The sequence below is a fragment of the Salmo salar genome, chromosome ssa13, assembly GCF_905237065.1.
Source record: "Salmo salar chromosome ssa13, Ssal_v3.1, whole genome shotgun sequence".
Taxonomy (NCBI): Eukaryota; Metazoa; Chordata; class Actinopteri; order Salmoniformes; family Salmonidae; genus Salmo; species Salmo salar.
The window spans coordinates 27,246,732-27,271,580 of record NC_059454.1 but is presented as its reverse complement, the minus strand read 5'-3'; the positions used below and the strand labels follow the sequence as shown (position 1 = coordinate 27,271,580).

Sequence of the window (24,849 nt, the reverse complement as noted above, 5' to 3'; positions counted from 1 at the left end):
CACTGTCTGTAGTGTGTATGTGTGTGTCTGTGTTCACACACGCAAGATTGTTAATGAATGCAGGCTATGGATGTGTTTCTTTCTATGGTTGTGTGTGTGTGTTTCCGTGTGTGTGAGTCTGTGCCACATTGTGTGTTCATAATTTAACCCTCCTGGGGACCTACAATTGTTATTTCTAGGTGACTCTGCATGCCCAAAACAATTTCCATCCATTTGAAAAGGCCAACACTTGTTCAGTCTCCCCTGATATGACTGGAGGGACAGGGAGCTGTGTGTGTGAACATGAAATGAAAGTTGTTCCCGTCTCACAGCAGGTTCAGGCTTGGCTAAAGTGACAGAGCAAGGCGCAAGGCAAGGCTCCATCTCTTTAAAAAGGTTTGGGCATGTACTGCATAGCTGCTGACGTGGGTAGCAGGCAACTTGCTATTTCCAGCCCTAGGTTTAGGAAAGGAAGCATTGCTTATATCTAGGAGGCTGTAAAACTATATTAGCCAAGTGCACCTGGAATAGCCCCTCTCAACTCAGCAGACCTAAAACGCCACTCCTCCGTTTGAAGTGTGGAGTCATGACGCGAAAACATGGATAGGAGAAAAAAGAAGCCCACAAAGTGTTATTTACAAACGCTTGTTTTCACCTCAGTGCTAAAGATGCTAAAATAACCTCCATTTATGCTTTGGGGAGGGTTATAAAAGTTTAAAGATGTGCGCTAGAAAGGTAGCTTAGCCTCAGAGGGCCAGTAGCTATATGTATTAGGTCTGGGTTTTGTTGTACTCTGTGTAGCTACAGTACCTGCTTCAGATTGAGTTAGCTACTAGCTGCTAGCTGGGTTATATTATTGTCCTGTATGTACAGCATCTGTTCCTAAGTTATTGCTGATTGCTCAGTTATATTGTACTGTATGTAGCCTACCTGCTCCCGACTTAGCTAGCTGCTAGGTGGATTAGCCTATATTGTAGCTCATTGTGTGTACCTGTTTCTGAGTTAGCTATGTAGCTGCTAGCCGGAAATAAGCCAGGCAAGGGGGGCAAATCACAAAAAATTACCTCCTTGACTAAAATCCATGTCTCATTTCAATAACAAAAGTAATTAGATATTCATTTTTGCAAGTTATTCAAATGTAAAATATATTTTGCCTGAGCTGTATTCCCTATTTTGTATTCTGTTTTGACATTTCCTTTTTCTTTTTACAATGAGAGAAATTCTCCACTGTTTTTCCCCATATTATTTCTTGAACATGAAGAATCATATTTTGTTTTGAGCCTTCCTCTCATAATCCTAGTCGACCCCCTGGCTGTTCATTTATTAGCGCCTTGTGTGTGTGTGTGTGTGTGTGTGTGTGTGTGATGTGAGTGTGAGGTCAGTAGGGAGTCAGTGTCCTCATAATCCTGTAATCAAACCAGCTGCCACTGCTCCCCTCCCCCCACAATGTCAACATCCTCATTCTGTCTCCTGTCTCTCAGTAGCTCCACCGACCCTCACTCTCTCCTGTCTCTCAGTAGCTCCACCGACCCTCACTCTCTCCTGTCTCTCAGTAGCTCCACCGACCCTCACTCTCTCCTGTCTCTCAGTAGCTCCACCGACCCTCACTCTCTCCTGTCTCTCAGTAGCTCCACCGACCCTCACTCTCTCCTGTCTCTCAGTAGCTCCACCGACCCTCACTCTCTCCTTCTTTCCTATTTGCCCTGTAGTACTCCACACTTCCAAGCTCTTTACAGACAATCTATTTCCTACAGTTTTTGTATTCACATGCATGTAACTGTTCTAGTAGTATTATACTGAATTTAATGTATACTTTTTGTATACTTTTTGTATTATCTTTTTATTATATTGTACTTTCATCATTGTTTTTATTGTAATCATTTTGAGCAATTTTTGGAAAAGTAGTGTAATTATCCTGTGACAAAGTGAAGATAAAAGGAGGATAAATTGCTCTGTGTGTGAAGATTATGCACTTGTATGACGGCTGCTCACATGCTACCTAAATATATGTATCTCTACAGATTGACATAGCAACCTCACCCCCTCTCTCTCCTCCCATCCCCCTCTCCCTCTCTCTCCCTCTCTCTCAGACGGAGTCCACAGTATCTCGGCCCAGTGCGTTCTACGAGTGCTCATCATCACCGAGGACATGTTGAGCAGCAGCGTGACAGTGCGCCTCCAAAACATGTCCCAGCAGCACTTCCTGTCCCCACTGCTGGGTCACTTCCTGGAGGGGGTGTCGGCGGTGCTGTCCATCCCTCCGGAGGATGTTTTTGTATTCAACATCCAGCCGGACGGCGAGGCAGGGGGCATCCTGAATGTCAGTTTCACCGCTGCGCTGCCCGGGGGTAACTTTTTACCCTCAGAGGCCCTGGAAGAGCAACTCTACCTCAACCGTCCGCACCTCACCTCCCTGGCAAAGATGGAGGTACGGGAGGTGGAAGAACAGACAGATCAACTCAGAAACACAGATAGCATTAGACATATGTGGTTACGCATCAAGATACATAGACGTACGCACTGAACACACACTTACAAGAGTACATTTTACTCATGGACGGACACGCACACGCGCACGCACGCACGCACGCACGCACACACACACACACACACACACACACACACACACACACACGCACACACACGCACGCTCTCTTTCACTCTCACTCTTTTCCCAACCCGTCCACTGAATTGAAACTATCTGTGTGTGTGTGTTGTAAAACAGGTGCTCCCGTTCGATGACAACGTGTGTCTGCGGGAGCCGTGTCAGAACTACATGAAGTGCATCTCGGTGCTTCGCTTCAACAGCTCTGCTCCCTTCATCTCCTCTCCCTCCATCCTGTTCCGGCCCATCCACCCCATCGCCGGGCTGCGCTGCCGCTGCCCCGCAGGCTTCACTGGGGACTACTGCGAGACGGAGATCAACCTGTGTTACTCCAACCCCTGTCTCAGCGGAGGAGTGTGTGCTCGCAGGGAAGGGGGCTACACCTGTATCTGTAGAGAAGACTACACAGGTAGACTACACAGCTAATAGGTGTTTAGTCACTGTGTGTGTGTGTGTGTGTGTGTGTGTGTGTGTGTGTGTGTGTGTGTGTGTGTGTGTGTGTGTGTGTGTGTGTGTGTGTGTGTATGCTTATGTCTGATTCACTGTGTCTGACATTTTGTGTGATGTTTTCTGACTGTTTATGAAAAATGTGTGTGTTTGTTCCTGTGCGTGAGTCTCTGGAAACAGAGTAGTGTTATGTCCTCACAAGGACACAGGACTAGACGTGTTTCCCATCCCTCCTCCTTTCCCATGGGAATAGCTGCAATACTGTGTTATGGTGGAAGTGATGGAGGATAGATGCCATGAATATGTTAGAGGTGTTTCATGTTCTCTTTCATTTCAGATCAAAAAAGCTTGGGGTGAACCAGCCCTTCTCTTTCAGAAGTGAGAAGGAGCCTTAAGCCCTGTTCAAACTCTTACAGAGAGAGAAGTTAGAGACTTAAGGAGAGAGGGAGAACTAGAAAGAGGGCGAGAGAGATACGGGGAATGAAGAAAGCGATCGCAACGATGAATAGAAAATAGAGACTGATGGGAAATAGAGAGGAGGGTTTTGAGGATTTTCTGTATTGCCTGTGTTTGTATGAAATGTCACTGTGTTGTTTCAATGGACTGCAGACATCTAACACAGGCATTTAATAAGGATTCTGCAATAGACAGAATGATTCCCATGGAGATAATGAAAGATATGGAGAAAAGAGAACTACTTAGAGTATTTATAGATAAAGGAAAGAGGGGGGGTATAGAGAGGGAGAGATGGAGCAAAGAATACATTTTACATTTACATTTAAGTAATTTAGCAGATGCTCTTATCCAGAGCGACTTATAGCAGTGAGTGCATACATTTTCTTACTGGTCCCCCGTGAGAATGGAACCCACAACCCTGATCTTGCAAGCGCCTTGCTCTACCAACTGAGCCACATGGGAAAAGGGGGACTAAAGGGAGTGGGAGGGGCGAAGCTAGGAAGAAGAAAGGGAAGCATCAGAGGCAGAGAGAGGAGAACTAGGCAGAGAAAAAGAGAGAGGGACTAATGTACAGAGAGAAAGAGAGGTAAGGAAGTAGCGAGAGAAAAAGAGAGAAGGATGTAGAGAGAGAACAGGGAAGGAAGGAGGTAAAGATGAAGAGAGAGGGAAGGAGGTATAAAAAGAGAGCGAAAGAGTCAGAGGAGGTAGAGAAGGAAGAAGGTAGAGAGATGGCCTCTGGGGGATGTACCATGTGTGGGAGGGAAGGAGGGGAAGGTTGAGGAGCCGTAGGGGAAGCGATGGCTTTGATGAATAAAACATCCCATGAATGAAGGGGTGTGAATGCATTAGCTCGAGATACAGAGAGAATGAGGAAGGGAGGAGAAAATAAGAAGCAGGGGAAATAAGAAGCAGAGATAGGGATGAAGGGCAAGAGGAAGATAGTTTTAAGGATGTGCAGGCATAGGGATGGAGAGAATAAGGGAGGAAGAGAGGAAAAGGGGATGTCAGGATGGACAGGGAGTGTGGAGAAGAAAAGAGGGAGAGGGGGAAGAGGACAGAAATAGTGCTCCGTTTGTCCAGAATAAAGAGAATAGAGAAGCACCAGTAGAATGTAGTCGTTTTTTATAACAAGAGCATAAGTGTCTTGTTATCTTAGGGAAAGCTTTTGTACAGTAATTGCTCCATATCCATGTAAGTCTGTGGAGAATATGAATGTAGAAGCTAAACTGTGCTCCCTAATGGTTTGAGTGGGCCTCGAGTGTGTCGAATGTGTTGAGCGCAGAGTTGTACACCAAACAATTATAGGAGAGTCATTGAAGTGAAAAGAATAGGATCTTCTGTTCTTTGCCAGGGCAACATGGACTCAGTGGTAGACATAACATAGTAAATGTAAATCTGGGCGACTCCAGTTAGTATGATATGTTACGTTTAATATGGCATACATTGATTTGTGGATGTCTATCATCCATTTCATACAATATGTTACGAATTGCAATTTATACAATATGTTACCAATTAGCAAAACATATGATATGTTATGTATTCACATTTGTTGTCTCTAACATCAGCTAGGTGGCTAATGTTAGCTAGGCAAAGGGTTAGGGTTAGGGGTTAAGGTTAGGATCAAGGTTAGGGTTAGGATTCAGGTTAAAGGGTTAAGGTTAGGGTTAGAGTTAGGGTTAGAAGGGTTAGCTAACATGCTAAGTAGTCGTAGCTAAAAGGAAGTAAGTACTTGCAAAGTTGCTAATTAGCTAAAATGCCAAAGTTGTCCGTGATGAGATTCAAACACGCAACCTTCAGGTTACTAGACGTTTGCTCTGTCTGTCTGTGTGTCTGTCTGTCTGTATCACTAGACAAATAATTCATGATTATTAATGTCTGTTTATTTATTTTAATATTAATAAGTTGGTGTGTGTGTGTGTGTGTTTGTGTATGTGTGTGTGTGCGTGTGCGTGTGCGTGTGTGTGTGTGTGAGCATGCACGTGCCAGAGAGAGAGAAAAATAATATAATTGGTGGTGGTGGTTTTTGTGTGTGTGTGTATGTGGTGTGTGTGTGTCTTGGGGGTGTTTGGTAGTTGGTGTGTGTTTGGCAGGACCAGCTGGCAGTGAATGCTGTTGCCTGGGGGGGGTGAAAGGGGGGTGAAACACGTTTAAAGTCTTGATGTTTTTAGACACAGAACCCTACCATATTTTAACACTGCACATCATACCGGGGGGTACAGTCAGCCAGGTTGTGTGTGTGTCAGCGTGGGTGTCCATACATGCATGAGAAAAAGACCAAGGCACTCTGCAGTCTCGCCCACCGAGCACAATCGTCTGCTTGGTGGTTGTTTTAAACCATGCCAGTGGCTGCATTCACCATAGTAGTGCCTTGACGCTGAACAAATATTGTACCAACGAGACACCATTAGGCCCGCCATACAAAGGCCTAGCCTGCAGCTCTAACATGATCTGCATGTCTCCATGGACCTCAGCAGGCCTCTAAACTGGGGGCCTGGAGGAGCAGTGTGTCTGCAGGATGAAGCCAGTTCCTCCCCAGACTGTGTTTACACCAGCTCATTGATAGGGAGGCTGGCTGGAGCTCTCTAGCTGGGTATTGTACTCAATCTGCTGAGTCTGACTATATGTATATTTTTGCCTGTAGTGATATAGTTTTATTTGCTGGGCATTCAGTAGGGACTACTGCCCACACAAATGGGTTTGCCTGCAGTGACAGTCATATTTTGAGAAATCCTGGCAAAGGAATTGTATGAGGAAATGTTGGTTCATCCCATAGAGAATGATAGAAGCCTCTAGTGAGACATGGTTTCTAGTGGCCAGAAGGCGGTTATAGCATGGGCAGCTCCATTGTGTGCTTCCACCATGCTTCAGACATTTTAGTAGTCAACTGGGTGGGGATTCTGATGGATTGTAGCCTCAGTGGCGCTGCCCATGCTGTCACAGATGCTATAATGGCACAGATATGAAGATGAGTCCTCTATACATTCCTATGGTTCATCTATACATTTAATACACTACATGACCAAAAGTATGTGGACACCTGCTCGTCGAATATCTCATTCCAAAATGATGGTCATTAATATTGAGTTGGTCCTCCCTTTGCTGCTATAACAGCCTCCACTCCTCTGAGGCTTTCCACTACATGTTGGAACATTGCTGCAGGGACTTGCTTCCATTCAGCCACAAGAGCATTAAGGAGGTAGGACACTTATGTTGGGTGATTAGGCCTGGGTCGCAGTCAGAGTTCCAATTCATCCCAAATGTTTTCGATGGGGTTGAGGTCAGGTCTCTGTGCAGGCCAGTCAAGTTCTTCCACACCGATCTTGACAAACCATTTCTGTATGGACCTCACTTTGTGCACAGGGGCATTGTCATGCTGAAACAGAAAAGGGCCTTCATCAAACTGTTGCCATGAATTTGGAAGCATAGAATTGTCTAGAATGTAATTGTATGCTGTAGCATTAAGATTTGCCTCCACTGGAATTAAGGGGCTTAGCCCGAACCATGAAAAACAACCCAGACCATTATTCCTCCTCCACCAAACTTTACAGTTGGCATTCGGGCAGGTTGCGTTTTCCTGGCATCCGCCAAACTCAGATTCATCCGTCACTGCCAAATGGTGAAGTGTGATTCATCACTCCAGAGAACGCGTTTCCACTGCTCCAGAGTCCAATAGCGGCGAGCTTTACACCACTCTAACCGACGCTTGGCATTGCTCATGGTGATCTTAGACTTGTGTGCGGCTGCTCGGACATGGAAACCCATTTCATGAAGCTCCCAACGAACAGTTCTTGTGCTGACATTGCTTCCAGAAACAGATTGGAACTCAGTAGTGAGTGTTGGACAGACAATTTTTAAAGGCTACGCGCTTCAGCACTCGGCGGTCCCGTTCTGTGAGCTTGAGCTACCACTTTGCGGCTGAGCCGTTGTTGCTCCAAGACAATGCCCAAACTGTTGTCACAAAGTTGAAAGCACAGACTCGTCTAGAATGTCATTGTATACTGTAGAGTTAAGATTTCCCTTCACTGGAACTACGGGGCCTAGCCTGAACTATGAAAAACAGCCCCAGACCATTATTCCTCCTCCACCAAACTTTAGAGTTAGCACTATGCATTCGAGCATGTAGCGTTCTCTTGGCATCCGCCAAACCCAGATTTGTCCGTCAAACTGCCAGATGGTGAAGAGTGATTCATCACTCCAGAGAACGCTTTTCCACTGCTCCAGAGTCCAATGGCGGTGAGCTTTACACCAGTCCAGCTGACGCTTGGCATTGCATATGGTGATCTTAGGCTTGTGTGCGGCTGCTTGGCCATGGAAACCCATTTCATGAAGCTCCCAGCGAACAGTTCTTGTCCTGACGTTGCTTCCAGAGGCAGTTTGGAACTCGGTAGTGAGTGTTGCAACCGAGGACAGGAGTTTTACGTGCAACGCGCTTCAGAACTTGGCGGTCCCGTTTTGTGAGCATGTGTGGCCTACCACTTCGCGGCTGAGCCGTTGTTGTTCCAAGACATTTCAACTTCACAATAACAGCACTTACAGTTGACCGGGGCAGCTCTAGTAGGGCAGAAATTTGATTAACTGACTAGTTGGGAAGGTGGCATCCTATGACCGTGCCACGTTAAAAGTCACTGAGCTCTTCAGTAAGTCCATTCTACTGCCAATGTTTGTCTATGGAGATTGCATGTGTGTGCTCAATTTTATACACCTGTCAGCAATGGGTCCACATACCTTTGTATATATAGTGGGAGTTTTGTAGAGTGTTTCTTTTTTTATGTAATGAAGAAAAAAATGGCATTATAAATAGGGCTTTACGTGATTACATTATTCCATTCATGTGAGTTGTCAATATTTGTACGTATCCTGTACTTTTTTTGGTGCATGTTTGCATCTGTTGTTAGCCTACTAGTTATGTATGTACAGTATGTTCGTACGTACAGTACACGTCAAAAGTTTGGACACACCTACTCCTTCAAGGGTTATTCTTTATTTAGAAAATGTTTACATTGCAGAATAGCAGTGAAGCCATCAAAACTATTAAATAACACATATGGAATCATGTAGTAACCAAAAAAGTGTTAAACAAATCAAAACATATTTTATATTTAAGATTCTTCAAAGTAGCTTTGTACACTCTTGGCATTCTCTCAACCAGCTTCACCTGGAATACTTTTCCAACAATCTTGAAGGAGTTCCCACATATGTTTAAACCCTTCACTCTGCATTCCAACTCATCCCAAACCATCTCAATTGGGTTGAGGTCGTGGGATTGTGGAGGCCAGGTCATCTGATGCAGCACTCCATCACACTCCTTCTTGGTCAAATAGCCCTTAAACAGCCTGGAGGTGTGTTGGGTCATTGTCCTGTTGAAAAACAAATGGTCCCACTAAGCGCAAACCAGATGGGATAGTGTATCGCTGCAGAATGCTGTGGTAGCCATGCTGGTTAAGTGTGCCTTGAATTCGAAATAAATCACAGACAGTGTCACCAGCAAAGCACCCCCACACCATCATACCTCCTCCTACATGTTTCACGGTGGGAACCACACATGCGGATATCATCCATTCACCTACTCTGCGTCTCACAAAGACACGGCGGTTGGAAGTAAAAATCTCAAATGTGGACACATCAGACCAAATGACAGATTTCCACCGGTCTAATGTCCATTGCTCGTGTTTATTGGCCCAAGTAAGTCTCTTCTTCTTATTGGTGTACTTTAGTAGTAGTTTCTTTGCAGCAATTCTACCATGAAGGCCTGATTCACACAGTCTCCTCTGAACAGTTGATGTTGAAATGTGTCTGTTACTTGAACTCTGTGAAGCATTTATTTGGGCTGCAATTTCTGAGGCTGGTAACTCTAATGAACTTATCCTCTGCAGCAGAGGTAACTCTGGGTCTTCCTTTCCTGTACCACCCCTACCTTGTCACAACACAACTGATTGGCTCAAACGCATTAAGAAGGAAAGAAATTCCCCAAATTAATTTCAAGGCACACCTGTTGAATTGAAATGCATTCCAGGTGACTACCTCATGAAGCTGATTGAAAGAATGCCAAGAGTGTGCAAAGCTGTCATCAAGGCAAAGGGTGGCTACTTTGAAGAATCTCAAATATATAATATATTTTGATTGATTTAACACTTTTTTGTTACTACATGATTCCATATGATATTTCATAGTTTTGATGCCTTCACTATTATTCTACAATGTAGAAAATAGTAAAAGAATTAAGAGAAACTCTTGAATGAGTAGGTGTGTCCAAACTTTGGACTTGTACTGTATGTGTACACTAACACGCTGCATCCCCTCTCCTTCCCAGGCGATCGGTGTGAGTGGGACAGGCGTCAGGGCCGCTGTGTCCCGGGGGTGTGTAGGAATGGTGGGACATGCAGGGAGCTGTCTGGAGGGGGGTTCCGCTGTGAGTGCCCCGCAGGAGGGTACGAGCGGCCCTACTGCGCTGTCACCGCACGCTCTTTCCCCCCCAAATCCTTTATCATGTTCCGAGGCCTCCGCCAGAGATTCCACCTCTCCATTTCTCTCACGTGAGTACTGACTTTCTTTTCTCTCTCACTCTCTCTCTTTCTCTCTCTCTCACTCTCTCTTTCAATCTTTTTCTTTAGACCCTTTCTCAATTTCTTGCTCTTTCTTTCATATGTCATTTATATTTTTATATTTTACCCTCTATCCTGTTCTCTTTGTCCCCTCCCCCACTCCTAGAGGCCCAACTTGGGACCTGGTGTGGCCCCTTGGTGTGTTCTGATTGGTCAGACGTGGTTGCTAGGGTGAAGTGGTCACAAATGTGATCTCAGGTCTAACTAAATCCCATGACTCAGAGGTACATTAGCTTTAAGACACGAGGTGATCCGTCCCAGCCTCTCTCAGCAGGCATAGATCTTTTATTTATTATATACCACAATGTTCTATATACTCATGTACACTTGCATTAGAGATTTGCGGTGAACCCTACAGCTTATCCTGTACTATGTACCGTGTGTGTGATGGTGGGGTTACTCATAGCGCCCTAACATGGTTGTGGGTTGTGTTACAGTTTTGCCACTCTGGAAAACAGTGGCCTTCTCTTCTACAACGGACGCTTCAATGAGAAACATGACTTCCTGGCTCTGGAGATCCTCGAGGGACAGGTGGTGCTCAAGTACTCCACAGGTATGTGTCTATCGCTATCTGTATGTGTATGGCTTTGTGGGTGTGCCCCGCCTATACAATGGTAGGGGAAACCCTGGTTTTAGGTGTGACCTCTGACCTGTCTGTCCCCAGGTGAATTGTCCACTCAGGTGAGCCCCTTTCTACCTGGGGGCGTGGCCGATGGAAACTGGCACACTGTCCACATCCACTACTACAACAAGGTGAGTCCCTGTGTGTGTGTGTGTGTGTGTGTGTGTGTGTGTGTGTGTGTGTGTGTGTGTGTGTGTGTGTGTGTGTGTGTGTGTGTGTGTGTGTGTGTGTGTGTGTGTGTGTGTGTGTGTGTGTGTGTGTGTGTGTGTGTGTAACCCTTAATATCTGCACATACCATGCATTTGTTAGAATTTTCTCCCCTTCTACATTTTTCTCAGCCCTCGCACAGTGTAAGTACGGTATGGCTGTGTGTACAGGTTTGTCTTTCACTCTGTGAGTGTGGCTGTGAGTTCCCCTGCCCTCTTAGCCCATTTTCAGTGTCTGTGTTTCTTTCTATGTCACATATTCTTCCCTCTCTCTGATAGCCCACTGTGTGTGTACTGCATTTTACTCTCTGTCTTTGTAGCAGCACAAGCAGCAAGAGTACAGCAAGGTGTTTTGGTGTATTCTCTGTGTGTACTGTGTGTGTGTACTGTTTGTTTGTGTGCGTGTGTGTGTGCGTGTGTGTGTGTGTGTGTGTGTGTGTGTGTGTGTGTGTGTGTGTGTGTGTGTGTGTGTGTGTGTGTGTGTGTGTGTGTGTGTGTGTGTGTGTGTGTGTGTGTGTGTGTGTGTGTGTGTGTGTGTGTGTGTGTGTCTGTTAAACTTGACTGTCACTGTGTCTGCCCCAGCCCAAGCGCAGTGTGAGTGGGGAGGCCCAGGGTCCGTCTGATGAGAAGGTGGCGGTGGTCAGTGTGGACGACTGTGACACAGCAGTGTCGCTACGCTTCGGAACGCAGCTCGGCAACTACAGCTGTGCTGCTCAGGGCAAGCAGACCAGCTCCAAGAAGTAAGTCTCTCCATCTCACACACACACACACATAGAGACACACACACGTGCACGTCACGTGCAAGTCAGTGTCAGGGTTAAACCCTCAGCATTGCCACTTAAGCCTGGCAATGCTGTCTGGACTTGACAAGTCACTCACCGCTGCTGCTGTGCTCTGTAAGCGCTGAGGAAAGGTCAAAGGACAACATCTAATAGTGTTGTGCTCCTCTCTTCCATCCTCCTTCTCTCTCTATCCCTCTGCCTTCTCTCTTTATCCCTCTGCCTTCTCTCTCTATCCCTCTGCCTTCTCTCTTTATCCCTCTACCTTCTCTCTCTATCCCTCTGCCTTCTCTCTTTATCCCTCTGCCTTCTCTCTCTATCCCTCTGCCTTCTCTCTCTATCCCTCTGCCTTCTCTCTCTATCCCTCTGCCTTCTCTCTTTATCCCTCTGCCTTCTCTCTCTATCCCTCTGCCTTCTCTCTCTATCCCTCTACCTTCTCCCTCTATCCCTCTGCCTTCTCTCTCTATCCCTCTGCCTTCTCTCTCTATCCCTCTGCCTTCTCTCTCTATCCCTCTGCCTTCTCTCTCTATCCCTCTGCCTTCTCTCTCTATCCCTCTGCCTTCTCTCTCTATCCCTCTACCTTCTCTCTCTATCCCTCTGCCTTCTCTCTCTATCCCTCTGCCTTCTCTCTCTATCCCTCTGCCTTCTCTCTCTATCCCTCTGCCTTCTCTCTCTATCCCTCTACCTTCTCCCTCTATCCCTCTGCCTTCTCTCTTTATCCCTCTGCCTTCTCTCTCTATCCCTCTGCCTTCTCTCTCTATCCCTCTACCTTCTCCCTCTATCCCTCTGCCTTCTCTCTCTATCCCTCGCCCTTCTCTCTCTTTCCCTCTCTCCCTCTCTCTCCCCCTTCTCAGATCTCTGGATCTCACCGGTCCCTTGTTTTTGGGCGGAGTGCCCAACATGCCTGATCATTTCCCGTTTCACACCCGGGAGTTTATTGGCTGTATGAAAGACCTCCACATCGACAACAGACCTTTGGACCTGGCGGGATACATCGCTAACAATGGAACCCTACCTGGTCTGTATAGCATACTCACAGATACAAGTGGAAACTCAGATACTTTACAGGGGGTAGAAACCCAGTTGGAACTTCCACTCACTCACCACCAAATATGGTGATGAGAGGAAGTACAGTGGCCAGCAGATGAAGAAGATGGAGCGAGATGAAACTGGGCTGACGTTCTACTCATTTTCTCATCGATGAAAAATTCAATCTCAATACAGTTTTCTGTTCCCAAAAGTATAATATTTTGTGAACACAGTGCACTAAGTTTTGTAGACTTGACACAAAGCGTCTTTAGCATACCTGTCTGTGTTTGTGTTACATTTACATTTACATTTAAGTCATTTAGCAGACGCTCTTATCCAGAGCGACTTACAAAATGGTGCATTCACCTTATGATATCCAGTGGAACAACCACTTTACAATAGTGCATCTAAATCTTTTAAGGGGGGGGGGGTTAGAAGGATTACTTTATCCTATCCTAGGTATTCCTTAAAGAGGTGGGGTTTCAGGTGTCTCCGGAAGGTGGTGATTGACTCCGCTGTCCTGGCGTCGTGAGGGAGCTTGTTCCACCATTGGGGTGCCAGAGCAGCGAACAGTTTTGACTGGGCTGAGCGGGAACTGTGCTTCCTCAGAGGTAGGGGGGCCAGCAGGCCAGTGGTGGATGAACGCAGTGCCCTTGTTTGGGTGTAGGGCCTGATCAGAGCCTGAAGGTATGGAGGTGCCGTTCCCTTCACGGCTCCGTAGGCAATCACCATGGTCTTGTAGCGGATGCGAGCTTCAACTGGAAGCCAGTGGAGAGAGCGGAGGAGCGGGGTGACGTGAGAGAACTTGGGAAGGTTGAACACCAGACGGGCTGCGGCGTTCTGGATGAGTTGTAGGGGTTTAATGGCACAGGCAGGGAGCCCAGCCAACAGCGAGTTGTAGTAATCCAGACGGGAGATGACAAGTGCCTGGATTAGGACCTGCGCCGCTTCCTGTGTGAGGCAGGGTCGTACTCTGCGAATGTTGTAGAGCATGAACCTACAGGATCGGGTCACCGCCTTGATGTTAGTGGAGAACGACAGGGTGTTGTCCAGGATCACGCCAAGGTTCTTAGCACTCTGGGAGGAGGACACAAGGGAGTTGTCAACCGTGATGGCGAGATCATGGAACGGGCAGTCCTTCCCCGGGAGGAAGAGCAGCTCCGTCTTGCCGAGGTTCAGCTTGAGCTGGTGATCCGTCATCCACACTGATATGTCTGACAGACATGCAGAGATGCGATTCGCCGCCTGGTTATCAGAAGGGGGAAAGGAGAAGATTAATTGTGTGTCGTCTGCATAGCAATGATAGGAGAGACCATGTGAGGATATGACAGAGCCAAGTGACTTGGTGTATAGCGAGAATAGGAGAGGGCCTAGAACAGAGCCCTGGGGGACACCAGTGGTGAGAGCGCATGGTGCGGAGACAGATTCTCGCCACGCCACCTGGTAGGAGCGACCTGTCAGGTAGGACACAATCCAAGCGTGGGCCGCGCCGGAGATGCCCAACTCGGAGAGGGTGGAGAGGAGGATCTGATGGTTCACAGTATCAAAGGCAGCAGATAGGTCTAGAAGGATGAGAGCAGAGGAGAGAGAGTTAGCTTTAGCAGTGCGGAGAGCCTCCGTGACACAGAGAAGAGCAGTCTCAGTTGAATGCCCAGTCTTGAAACCTGACTGATTAGGATCAAGAAGGTCATTCTGAGAGAGATAGCAGGAGAGCTGGCCAAGGACGGCACGTTCAAGAGTTTTGGAGAGAAAAGAAAGAAGGGATACTGGTCTGTAGTTGTTGACATCGGAGGGATCGAGTGTAGGTTTTTTTCAGAAGGGGTGCAACTCTCGCTCTCTTGAAGACGGAAGGGACGTAGCCAGCGGTCAAGGATGAGTTGATGAGCGAGGTGAGGAAGGGGAGAAGGTCTCCGGAAATGGTCTGGAGAAGAGAGGAGGGGATAGGGTCAAGTGGGCAGGTTGTTGGGCGGCCGGCCGTCACAAGACGCGAGATTTCATCTGGAGAGAGAGGGGAGAAAGAGGTCAAAGCACAGGGTAGGGCAGTGTGAGCAGGACCAGCGGTGTCGTTTGACTTAGCAAACGAGGATCGAATATCGTCAACCTTCTTTTCAAAATGGTTGACGAAGTCATCCGCAGAGAGGGAGGAGGGGGGAGGGGGAGGAGGATTCAGGAGGGAGGAGAAGGTAGCAAAGAGCTTCCTAGGGTTAGAGGCAGATGCTTGGAATTTAGAGTGGTAGAAAGTGGCTTTAGCAGCAGAGACAGAAGAGGAGAATGTAGAGAGGAGTGAGTGAAAGGATGCCAGGTCCGCAGGGAGGCGAGTTTTCCTCCATTTCCGCTCGGCTGCCCGGAGCCTTGTTCTGTGAGCTCGTAGTGAGTCGTCGAGCCACGGAGCAGGAGGGGAGGACCGAGCCGGCCTGGAGGATAGGGGACAGAGAAAATCAAAGGATGCAGAAAGGGAGGAGAGGAGGGTTGAGGAGGCAGAATCAGGAGATAGGTTGGAAAAGGTTTGAGCAGAGGGAAGAGATGATAGGATGGAAGAGGAGAGAGTAGCGGGAGAGAGAGAGCGAAGGTTGGGACGGCGCAATACCATCCGAGTAGGGGCAGAGTGAGAAGTGTTGGATGAGAGCAAGAGGGAAAAGGATACAAGGTAGTGGTCGGAGATTTGGAGGGGAGTTGCAATGAGATTAGTGGAAGAACAGCATCTAGTAAAGATGAGGTCAAGCGTATTGCCTGCCTTGTGAGTAGGGGGGGAAGGTGAGAGGGTGAGGTCAAAAGAGGAGAGGAGTGGAAAGAAGGAGACAGAGAGGAATGAGTCAAAGGTCGACGTGGGGAGGTTAAAGTCACCCAGAACTGTGAGAGGTGAGCCATCCTCAGGAAAGGAACTTATCAAGGCGTCAAGCTCATTGATGAACTCTCCAAGGGAACCTGGAGGGCGATAAATGATAAGGATGTTAAGCTTGAAAGAGCTGGTAACTGTGACAGCATGGAATTCAAATGAGGAGATAGACAGATGGGTCAGGGGAGAAAGAGAGAATGTCCACTTGGGAGAGATGAGGATTCCAGTGCCACCACCCCGCTGGCTCGATGCTCTAGGGGTATGCGAGAACACGTGGGCAGACGAAGAGAGAGCAGTAGGAGTAGCAGTGTTATCTGTGGTAATCCATGTTTCCGTCAGCGCCAGGAAGTCTAGGGACTGGAGGGTAGCATAGGCTGAGATGAACTCAGCCTTGTTGGCTGCAGACCGGCAGTTCCAGAGGCTGCCGGAGACCTGGAACTCCACGTGGGTCGTGCGCGCTGGGACCACCAGGTTAGAGTGGCAGCGGCCACGCGGTGTGAAGCGTTTGTATGGCCTGTGCAGAGAGGAGAGAACAGGGATAGACAGACACATAGTTGACAAGCTACAGAAGTGTTGTTTCTTGTATTATTGTCTCCTGTGTCTTTAGAGAACTGTTTCACTTTGATATCCTTTTTCTTCTGTCCTGATTTTCTCTTTCTTTTCTTCTGTTAACTAGATATTCTTTGTTGTTCTTCGTTAGCTAGCTAGCTTCTTCCAGTGTTGTCAATAGAAACCACTAACCGCTAAGTTGATTGAGTTTGTTAACACAGATGTAATGATTTTCCCTGGTTCTGATAGGATGTAGTGCCAAGCTGCCCTTCTGTAACTCCGACCCGTGTCAGAACGGAGGAACGTGTCGTGTCAGCTGGGAGACCTTCTCATGTGACTGCCCCCTAGGGTTTGGAGGGAAGGACTGCAGCCATGGTAAGATAAGCACTGACATACCTGTCCAGTAAACATAGGCTTTTCTCAGTCCTTTATAAACGGACGTATACACACACCTAATACTAACCTCACTGACCATACCTCTTCTCCCTGCCCCCCTACAGTGATGCCCCACCCACATCGTTTCCTGGGAAACAGTGCCCTCTGGTGGGACCTGAAGAATGACGTGACCATCTCCACACCTTGGTACCTGGGGCTGGTGTTCAGGACGCGGGCCAGGGAGGGCACCCTACTGCAGGCACAGGCCGGACAGTACACCAGCCTGATCTTCCAGGTCTGTACACACATACATCAACACTTACCTGTGCTACCTAACCTGCACTAGTTTATCTGTGTCTATATGTCCGTCTGTCTTTGGAAATGGGTCCATTTATGTTGGAGTAATAGCAACCTGCAGGGGGATTCCAAACCATATTTGTGTGGATTATTTACACGTGTCTCTGTTGCAGCTGGTGAGTGGTCAGCTGGTGTTCTCGGTGACCAAGGGGTCGACGCTGCCGGTGCGTCTGCGCCTGGACCAGGTGCAGGTGAGCGACGGGCGCTGGCATGACCTGCAGCTGGAGCTCCGAGACGTCCGTAGCGGGAGGGAGACGCGCTACGTGGCTACTGTCCGCCTCGACTTTGGCCTCTTCCAGGTGAGAGTCACAAATTGTCCCTACACACTGATTTAAAGTCAGATTCGCGTTTCTTCCCTTAATTGATTGGGCTATGATTGGGGAGGCGTAAACTGATCCTAGATCTGTACCTAAAGGCGACTTTTACCCGGAGAGACACATTAAGGTCGTGACCAGAATGACCAGTGACCCACTAAACCCTCATATGACTCAGCAGTGCAGACGTCTCAATGCAAATCCTAACCTCTCATTGGCCCTGTAATCCTGTAGGTTGTTAATCCCAATATCCAATCCTAAAGCCAGTGTAATGTCTGCCCACTGCTGGTGTTAAAACCTGGGTTTGTAAAGATTCACTCCAGCCATGTAGCACCACACACGGTCTTGCTCTTTCATGGTCTCTCCTGTATCCTTCTTGTTCACTTGCTTTCGTTGAAATATTTTTGTGTCTCTCACTCTTTCTCTCCCTAAACCTGTCTAACCCTTTATATCTATTCTGTTCTGTTCTTTCACATATTCACTCTTCCCCCCTCTCTTTCTCTAACTCCATCTATTTGAATGCACTGAAGTCATTCTGAATAACAGCGTCTGTTAACTGACTAAAATGATCCATTTTTAAGTGTAATCTATCTTGTCTCTCTCTATTTCTTCCCTCTCTCTCTCAGGGCACAGTGATAGTGGGGAATGAGATCCATGGGCTGAAAGTGAAACACCTCCATGTGGGCGGAGTCCTGGGCTTGGGGGAGGTGCAGAACGGGATACGGGGCTGCATCCAGGTAAGGCTCCGATCACAATGGCAACTGTTTCTTAACCGATGCCCATAATTCTTTCTGGGACTCTTATAGACTTTGTGTGTTAGCATGTATGCTATGTATGTTTGGTATATTGGTCTATGTATGGTATATTGGTCTATGTTCTTATGAGACTGTATTTGACACCTATTTCGTCTGTTTTAGGGGGTTCGTTTGGGGGTGCGACCAGATGCCACGCCCCTGCCCCGCCCCTCCAGGGCTGTCAAAGTGGAGACGGGCTGTAGCGTTGGCAACCCCTGTGTCTCTTCCCCCTGCCTGCCCCACAGCCGCTGTTGTGACGATTGGGAACGCCACACCTGTCTGTGCGAACCAGGTAAGATACTGCAAGAGAGAGAATATGTATTTGTGTTTTTGTGAGTCAGCAAATGCGTGTGTGTGTATATGTGCAGGCATTTAGCATTTGCAAAAAGACCTATGTTTATTTCTCTGTTGGCAAATTATACAAAACTATCAGGTGAGGTGATTGTATAGAGAAAGAAAGTTTGAGAGGTGTGATGGAGAAAGAGTGAAAAAAGAAGGAGAGAGGAAGCGGTGAGCGCTGCAGGGGGAGGAGATGAAATACAGAGGCTGGCATCCCTTTAGCACCATCTACAACAAACACCTCTCCCTATTAGCATAGTGTAGCAGTGCTTCATTACCACGGTGTTGGCTTTCATCAGCACAATGAGCATTACAGTACATATGGAGCTGGCCAATGAGCGTCAGGAGGAGACAAATCAAAGTTTCATAACGCCACTCGGAAGTGCTCTGAATAATTCCCTCTCATCTTTGGCTGTGAGTACGCCAGTGCTGAATTAGCTTAAGGGCTTTCTCACGCACGAGAGAGTTACAGCGCTGTTCACACACTATATACTATACAGGCACACATACTGTATGTACACATAGGGCACCGCACGACAGGGCACTGACATAAGGACATCTGCTGTCAGTGTGGGGCTGTGTTTGTTTGTGTTCGCCTGTTTGCTTTTTAGCATGCACAGGATAATTAGGTGCAATGAAAATGAAATAGGGTTAGTTCTGATAGATTGCAGTTGAATTGACCCAGAGCTCGCAGTCGGCGTTCCAATTCCTCCCAATAGTGATTGATGGGGTTGAGGTCAGGGCTCTGTGCAGGCCAGTCAAGTTCTTCCACACCGATATCAACAAACCATTTCTGTATGGACCTCACTTTATGCACGGGGGCATTGTCATGCTGAAACAGGAAAGGGCCTTCACCAAACTGTTGCCACAAAGTTGGAAGCAAAGAATTGTCTAGAATGTAATTGTATGCTGTAGCATTAACATTTCCCTCCACTGGAATTAAGGGGCCTAGCCCGAACCATGAAAAACAGCCCCAGACCATTATTCCTCCTTCACCAAACTTTACAGTTGGCATTCGGGCAGGTAGCGTTCTCCTGGCATCCGCCAAACCCAGATTCATCCGTCACTGCCAGATGGTGAAGTGTGATTCAACACTCCAGAGAACGCGTTTCCACTGCTCCAGAGTCCAATAGCGGCGACCTTTACACCACTCCAACCGACGCTTGGCATTGCTCATGGTGATCTTAGACTTGTGTGCGGCTGCTCAGACATGGAAACCCATTTCGTGACGAACAGTTCTTGTGCTGACATTGCTTCCAGAAACAGATTGGAACTCAGTAGTGAGTGTTAAACAGACCATTTTTAAAGGCTACGTGCTTCAGCACTCGGCGGTCCCGTTCTGTGAGCTTGTGTGGCCTACCACTTTGCGGCTGAGCCGTTGTTGCTCCAAGACGTTTCCACTTCACAATAACGGCACGTACAGTTAACCAGGGCAGCTCTAGCAGGGCAGAAATTTGACGAACTGACTTGTTGAAAAGGTTGCATCCTATAACGGTGCCATGTTGAAAGTCACTGAGCTCTTCAGTAAGGCCATTCTACTACCAATGTTTGTCTATTGAGATGTTATGATTGTGTGCTCGATTTTACACACCTGCCATTTAACAGGTGTGGCTGAAATAGCCGAATCCACTAATTTGAAGGGGTAGCCACATACTTTTGTATATGCAGTGTATGTTAATTTCCCCAACATGCAGCTTGCCACGGCAATGATGGTGTCATTGTGTGCATTTGTATGCAGTCAAGGCCAACATCTCTGTCTTTGTCAGTTTCCATGGTGAGGGCTATTATGTGTAGGAATAGTAGTGACATATCCTTATATTGTGAATGCAAGAACACATTTAATAGGTGCGGGATCCTTTGTGAGGGACTTTTGTAAGAGCTGTTCACAGAAAGAGGTTCACAGCACTCACCTGGTTCTATAGGGAGCTTATTCTAAACTCGGTCCACTAAAGAAAACGATGTGAGAAGAACTCAACAGGAAGCTTTGTTTTTTCTGATGAAAACGGTGTTTGTGAAAAGAGCTCTATTTTTATATGGATTTCTTTGATACATAAATATTGTATGTGTGTGGACAGTAGGGCTCTATGGTGTTTTGCTGTTTTGTATAGGTTTTTATAGTGACTGAGTGCTATGTTATAGGCACTTCGGTTTTTAATAAAAGGCCATTTCCAATTGAGCCAACATTTGCAGCATTTACCATGAATTGGATCTCTACAAACACATTGCCTTTAAAAGCCGCAATTCCTAGAACCTGCGATAGGATTGAATAGCGGCCGATGGATCTTGTGTGAACAGCTCTATGCTAAAAGCGTTTTTTGTGTGTAGTATGTATTAATGCACATACAGTTGAAGTTGGGAGTTTACATACACCTTAGCCAAATACATTTAAACTCAGTTTTTCACAATTGCTGACATTTAATCCTAGTAAAAATTCCCTCTCTTCGGTCAGTTAGGATCACCACTTTATTTTAAGAATGTGAAATGTCAGAATAATAGTAGAGAGAGTGATTTATTTCAGCTTTTATTTCTTTCATCACATTCCCAGTGGGTCAGAAGTTTACATACACTCAATTAGTATTTGGTAGCGTTGCCGAAACGTCAAACGTTTCAGGTAGCCTTCCACAAGCTTCCCACAATAAGTTGGGTGAATTTTGGCCCATTCTTCCTGACAGAGTTGGTGTAACTGAGTCAGGTTTGTAGGCCTCCTTGCTCGCACACGCTTTTTCAATTCTGCCGACAAATTTTCTATAGGATTGAGGTCACGGTTTTCTGATGGCCACTCCAATAGCTTGACTTTGTTATCCTTAAGCCATTTTGCCACAACCTTTCCACAACTGGAAGTATGCTTGGGGTCATTGTCCATTTGGAAAACCCATTTGCGACCAAGCTTTAACTTCCTGACTGATGTCTTGAGATGTTGCTTCAATATATCCACTTAGTTTTCCTTTCCTCATGATGCCATCTATTTTGTGAAGTGCACCAGTTCCACCTGCAGCAAAGCACCCCCACAACATGATGCTGCCACCCCCATGCTTCACGGTTGGGAAATTCCACTCCACACTGCCCTTTCCCACCTGGACATAAGGAACACCTATGTGAGAATGCTGTTCATTGACTACAGCCCAGCGTTCAACACCATAGTGCCCTCAAAGCTCATCACTAAACTAAGGATCCTAGGACTAAACACCTCCCTCTGCAACTGAATCCTGGACTGCCTGACGGGCCGCCACCAGGTGGTAAGGATAGGTAACAACACATCCGCCACGCTGATCTTCAACACGGGGGCCCGTCAGGGGTGCGTGCTCAGTCTCGTCCTGTACTCCCTGTTCACTCATGACTGCATGGGCAGGCATGACTCCAACACCATTATTAAGTTTGCCGACGACGATGAGACAGCCTATAGGGAGGAGGTCAGAGACCTGGCCGTGTGGTTCCAGGATAACAACCTCTCCCTCAATGTGATCAAGACAAAGGAGATGATTATGGACTACAGGAAAAGGAGGACCGAGCACACCCCATTCTCATCGATGGGGCTGTAGTGAAGCGGGTAGACAGCTTCAAGTTCCTTGGTGTCCACATCACCAACAAACTATCATGGTCCAAACACACCAAGACATTAGTGAAGAGGGCACGACAAAGGCTATTCCCCGTAAGAAGACTAAAAAGATTTGACATGCCTCCTCAGATCCTCAAAGTTCTACAGCTCCACCATCAAGAGCATCCTGACTGGTTCGGCCTCCGACCGCAAGGCACAAGGGTAGTGCGTATGGCCCAGTACATCACTGGGGCCAAGCTTCCTGCCATCCAGGAACTCTATACGAGGAAGGCCCTACAAATTGTCAAAGACTCCAGCCACCCTAGTCATAGACTGTTTTCTCTGCTACCACACGGCAAGCGGTACCGGAGCGCCAAGTCTAGGTCCAAGAGGCTTCTTAACAGCTTCTACCCCCAAGCCATAAGACTCCTGAACAGCTAATCAAGTGGCTACCCAGACTGTTTGTCCCCCCCTTTCTTTTAGGTTGCTGCTACTCTCTGTTTATTATCTATGAATAGACATTTTAACTCTAACTACGTGTACATATTACCTCAATTACCTCAACTAACCTGTGCCCCCACACATTGACTCTGTAACGGTACCCCCTGTAGATAGCCTCGCTACTGTTATTTTACTGCTGCTCTTTAATTATGTTATTTTTTACTTATTTTTCTTAAAACTGCATTGTTGGTGAAGGGCTTGTAAGTAAGCATTTCTCTGTAAGGTCTACACTTGTTGTATTCAGCCCATGTGACAAATAACATGTGATTTTATCTTAGTGTAAGAAGGCAGTTGATACAACAAATGATGCAGTATTTCCATTTCTCCTGGATTGCCATTTCTCATTTAGTTAGCCCCAATTCACCCCAGAAATGTGAGTCCGTTTTATAATCAGTTTACAGAGAAAATACATAGATGTATGTGTGCCTAAGAGATCCATAAGTGTTTTCCAAAATGTCCCAAGTATGTTTATATACAAATCATATGCAATAGACATTTTACACCAGTGCAGCAAGCTAGTGGACTCTATATCAAGTAGTGTTGAAATCAATTTGATCTGTGGTGATACGATGATACCTAGTGGTGATATGGTTGATTTCTCCCTAACAATCATTTTTTATCTCCCCCTGGCTGTTCTGTTTGTTGTGATCTGGTAGGTCACTAAACACTTTCTCCACGTCTTTCCTGTTCAAGAACTACGAGCCAAATGTCAGAGAAGTTGTTGACTAAATAGGCAACGTAGTGAGATATATTTTGTCGTATGCACTTTTTTATGCAATAGCAAGATACTGGCGATGACGCATCTAGCTAGACACTTTACAGTTTACAACATGCTCACTCATAGCTATGTGAATTTATGTGTATTGACTATGATTAACTACAGCTAATAAAATATCCTTGCAATGCATGAGAGCTGCATCTGTGTATGTGACGGCGCTTTTGCGTCCCATAGAACAGTCCGTCCTGGTTGTAATATTGACAGCACCAGAGGCGGTCTCTACTTTCTTTGACAACACTGGTCCTGCCATGCATGCAAAGCTAGCTAGCATCCTCTTTGATAACAAGTATACCTTGCTAGCTAACTTAGCTAGCTCATCAAACAGTTTTTTCTGCACGATGGCACTTATTAGATGGTTGAATATCATATGAACTTCACTGTCCCCACTGGTCATCTAGCTAGCCATGTAGCCAGCAGGGTTGCATCGGTTTCCATTGGACTAGACTAGAGCTTGCTAGCTAGGTAGCTAATTCTGGCTAGCTAGCAAGCTAACACCAGTGTAAAACATTTATAAAAAATATATTAACGCAACCATTTCATTTTTTTACATTTCATATAAGGAAATCATTCAATTGAAATACATTCATTAGGCCTTAATCTATCGATTTGACATGACTGGAAATACAGATATGCATCTGTTAGTCACAGATGCTGTACTTTAAAAAAAAAGGGTAGGGGCGTGGATAAGAAAACCAGTCAGTATGTGTCCACCATTTGCCTCATGCAGCGTGACACATCTCCTTCGAATATAATTGATCAGGCTGTTGACTGTGGAATGTTGTCCCACTCCTCTTCAATGGCTGTGTGAAGTTGCTGGATATTGGCGGGAACTGGAACACGCTGTTGTACAAGTCGATCCAGAGCATCCCAAACATGCTCAAAGGGTAACATGTCTGGTGAGTGTACAGGCCATGGAAGAACTGGGACATTTTCAGCTTCCAGGAATTGTGTACAGATCGTTGCGACATGGGGCCTTACATTATCATGCTGAAATATGAAGTGATGGCGGCGGATGAATGGCACGACATTGGGCCTCAGGACCTCGTCACGGTATCTCTGTGCATTCAAATTGCAATCGATACAATTCAGTTGTGTTCGTTGTCTGTAGCTTATGCCTGCCCATACCATAACCCCACCTCCACCATGGAGCACTCTGTTCACAACGTTGATATCAGCAAACCGCTTGCCCACACGACGCCATACACACTGTTTGACATCTGCCTGTTACAGTTGAGACCAGGATTAATCCGTGAAGAGCACACTTCTCCGGTGTGCCAGTGGCTATCGAAGGTGAGCATTTGCCCACTGAAGTCGGCTACGATTCCGAAATGCAGTCAGGTCAAGACTCTGGTGATGACGACAAGCACATCCCTGAGATGGTTTCTGACAGTTTGTGCATAAATTCTTTGGATGTGCAAACCCACAGTTTCATCAGGGTGACTGGTCTCAGACAATCCTGCAGGTGAAGAAACCAGATGTGGAGGTCCTGGGCTGGTGTGCTTACACGTGGTTTGCGGTTGTGAGGCCAGTTGGACTTACTGCCAAATTCTTATGGTAGAGAAATGAACATTCAATTCTCTGGCAACAGCTCTGGTGGACATTCCTGCAGTCAGCATGTCCATTGCACGCTCCCTCAAAACATGAGACTTCTGTAGCATTGTGTTGTGTGACAAAAATGCACATTTTAGAGTGGCATTTTATTGTCCCCAGCACAAGGTGATCATGCTGTTTAATCAGCTTCTT

The 24,849-nt window shown here is 46.7% G+C and overlaps 1 protein-coding gene across 1 annotated transcript in view; it reads left to right on the top strand.

Moving 5' to 3' along the window:
* LOC106566780 (cadherin EGF LAG seven-pass G-type receptor 3) overlaps window positions 1–24,849 on the top strand; it is a 51,631-nt gene that overhangs the window by 8,318 nt on the left and 18,464 nt on the right. Inside the window, exons 2-13 of the mRNA XM_014135168.2 lie at window positions 2,070–2,407; window positions 2,705–2,993; window positions 9,801–10,023; window positions 10,530–10,645; window positions 10,757–10,845; window positions 11,503–11,660; window positions 12,554–12,717; window positions 16,363–16,488; window positions 16,614–16,783; window positions 16,959–17,144; window positions 17,786–17,896; window positions 18,077–18,245. Of these exons, the coding sequence (XP_013990643.2) occupies window positions 2,070–2,407; window positions 2,705–2,993; window positions 9,801–10,023; window positions 10,530–10,645; window positions 10,757–10,845; window positions 11,503–11,660; window positions 12,554–12,717; window positions 16,363–16,488; window positions 16,614–16,783; window positions 16,959–17,144; window positions 17,786–17,896; window positions 18,077–18,245 (2,139 nt within the window). The remainder of the gene's footprint in view (window positions 1–2,069; window positions 2,408–2,704; window positions 2,994–9,800; window positions 10,024–10,529; window positions 10,646–10,756; window positions 10,846–11,502; window positions 11,661–12,553; window positions 12,718–16,362; window positions 16,489–16,613; window positions 16,784–16,958; window positions 17,145–17,785; window positions 17,897–18,076; window positions 18,246–24,849) is intronic.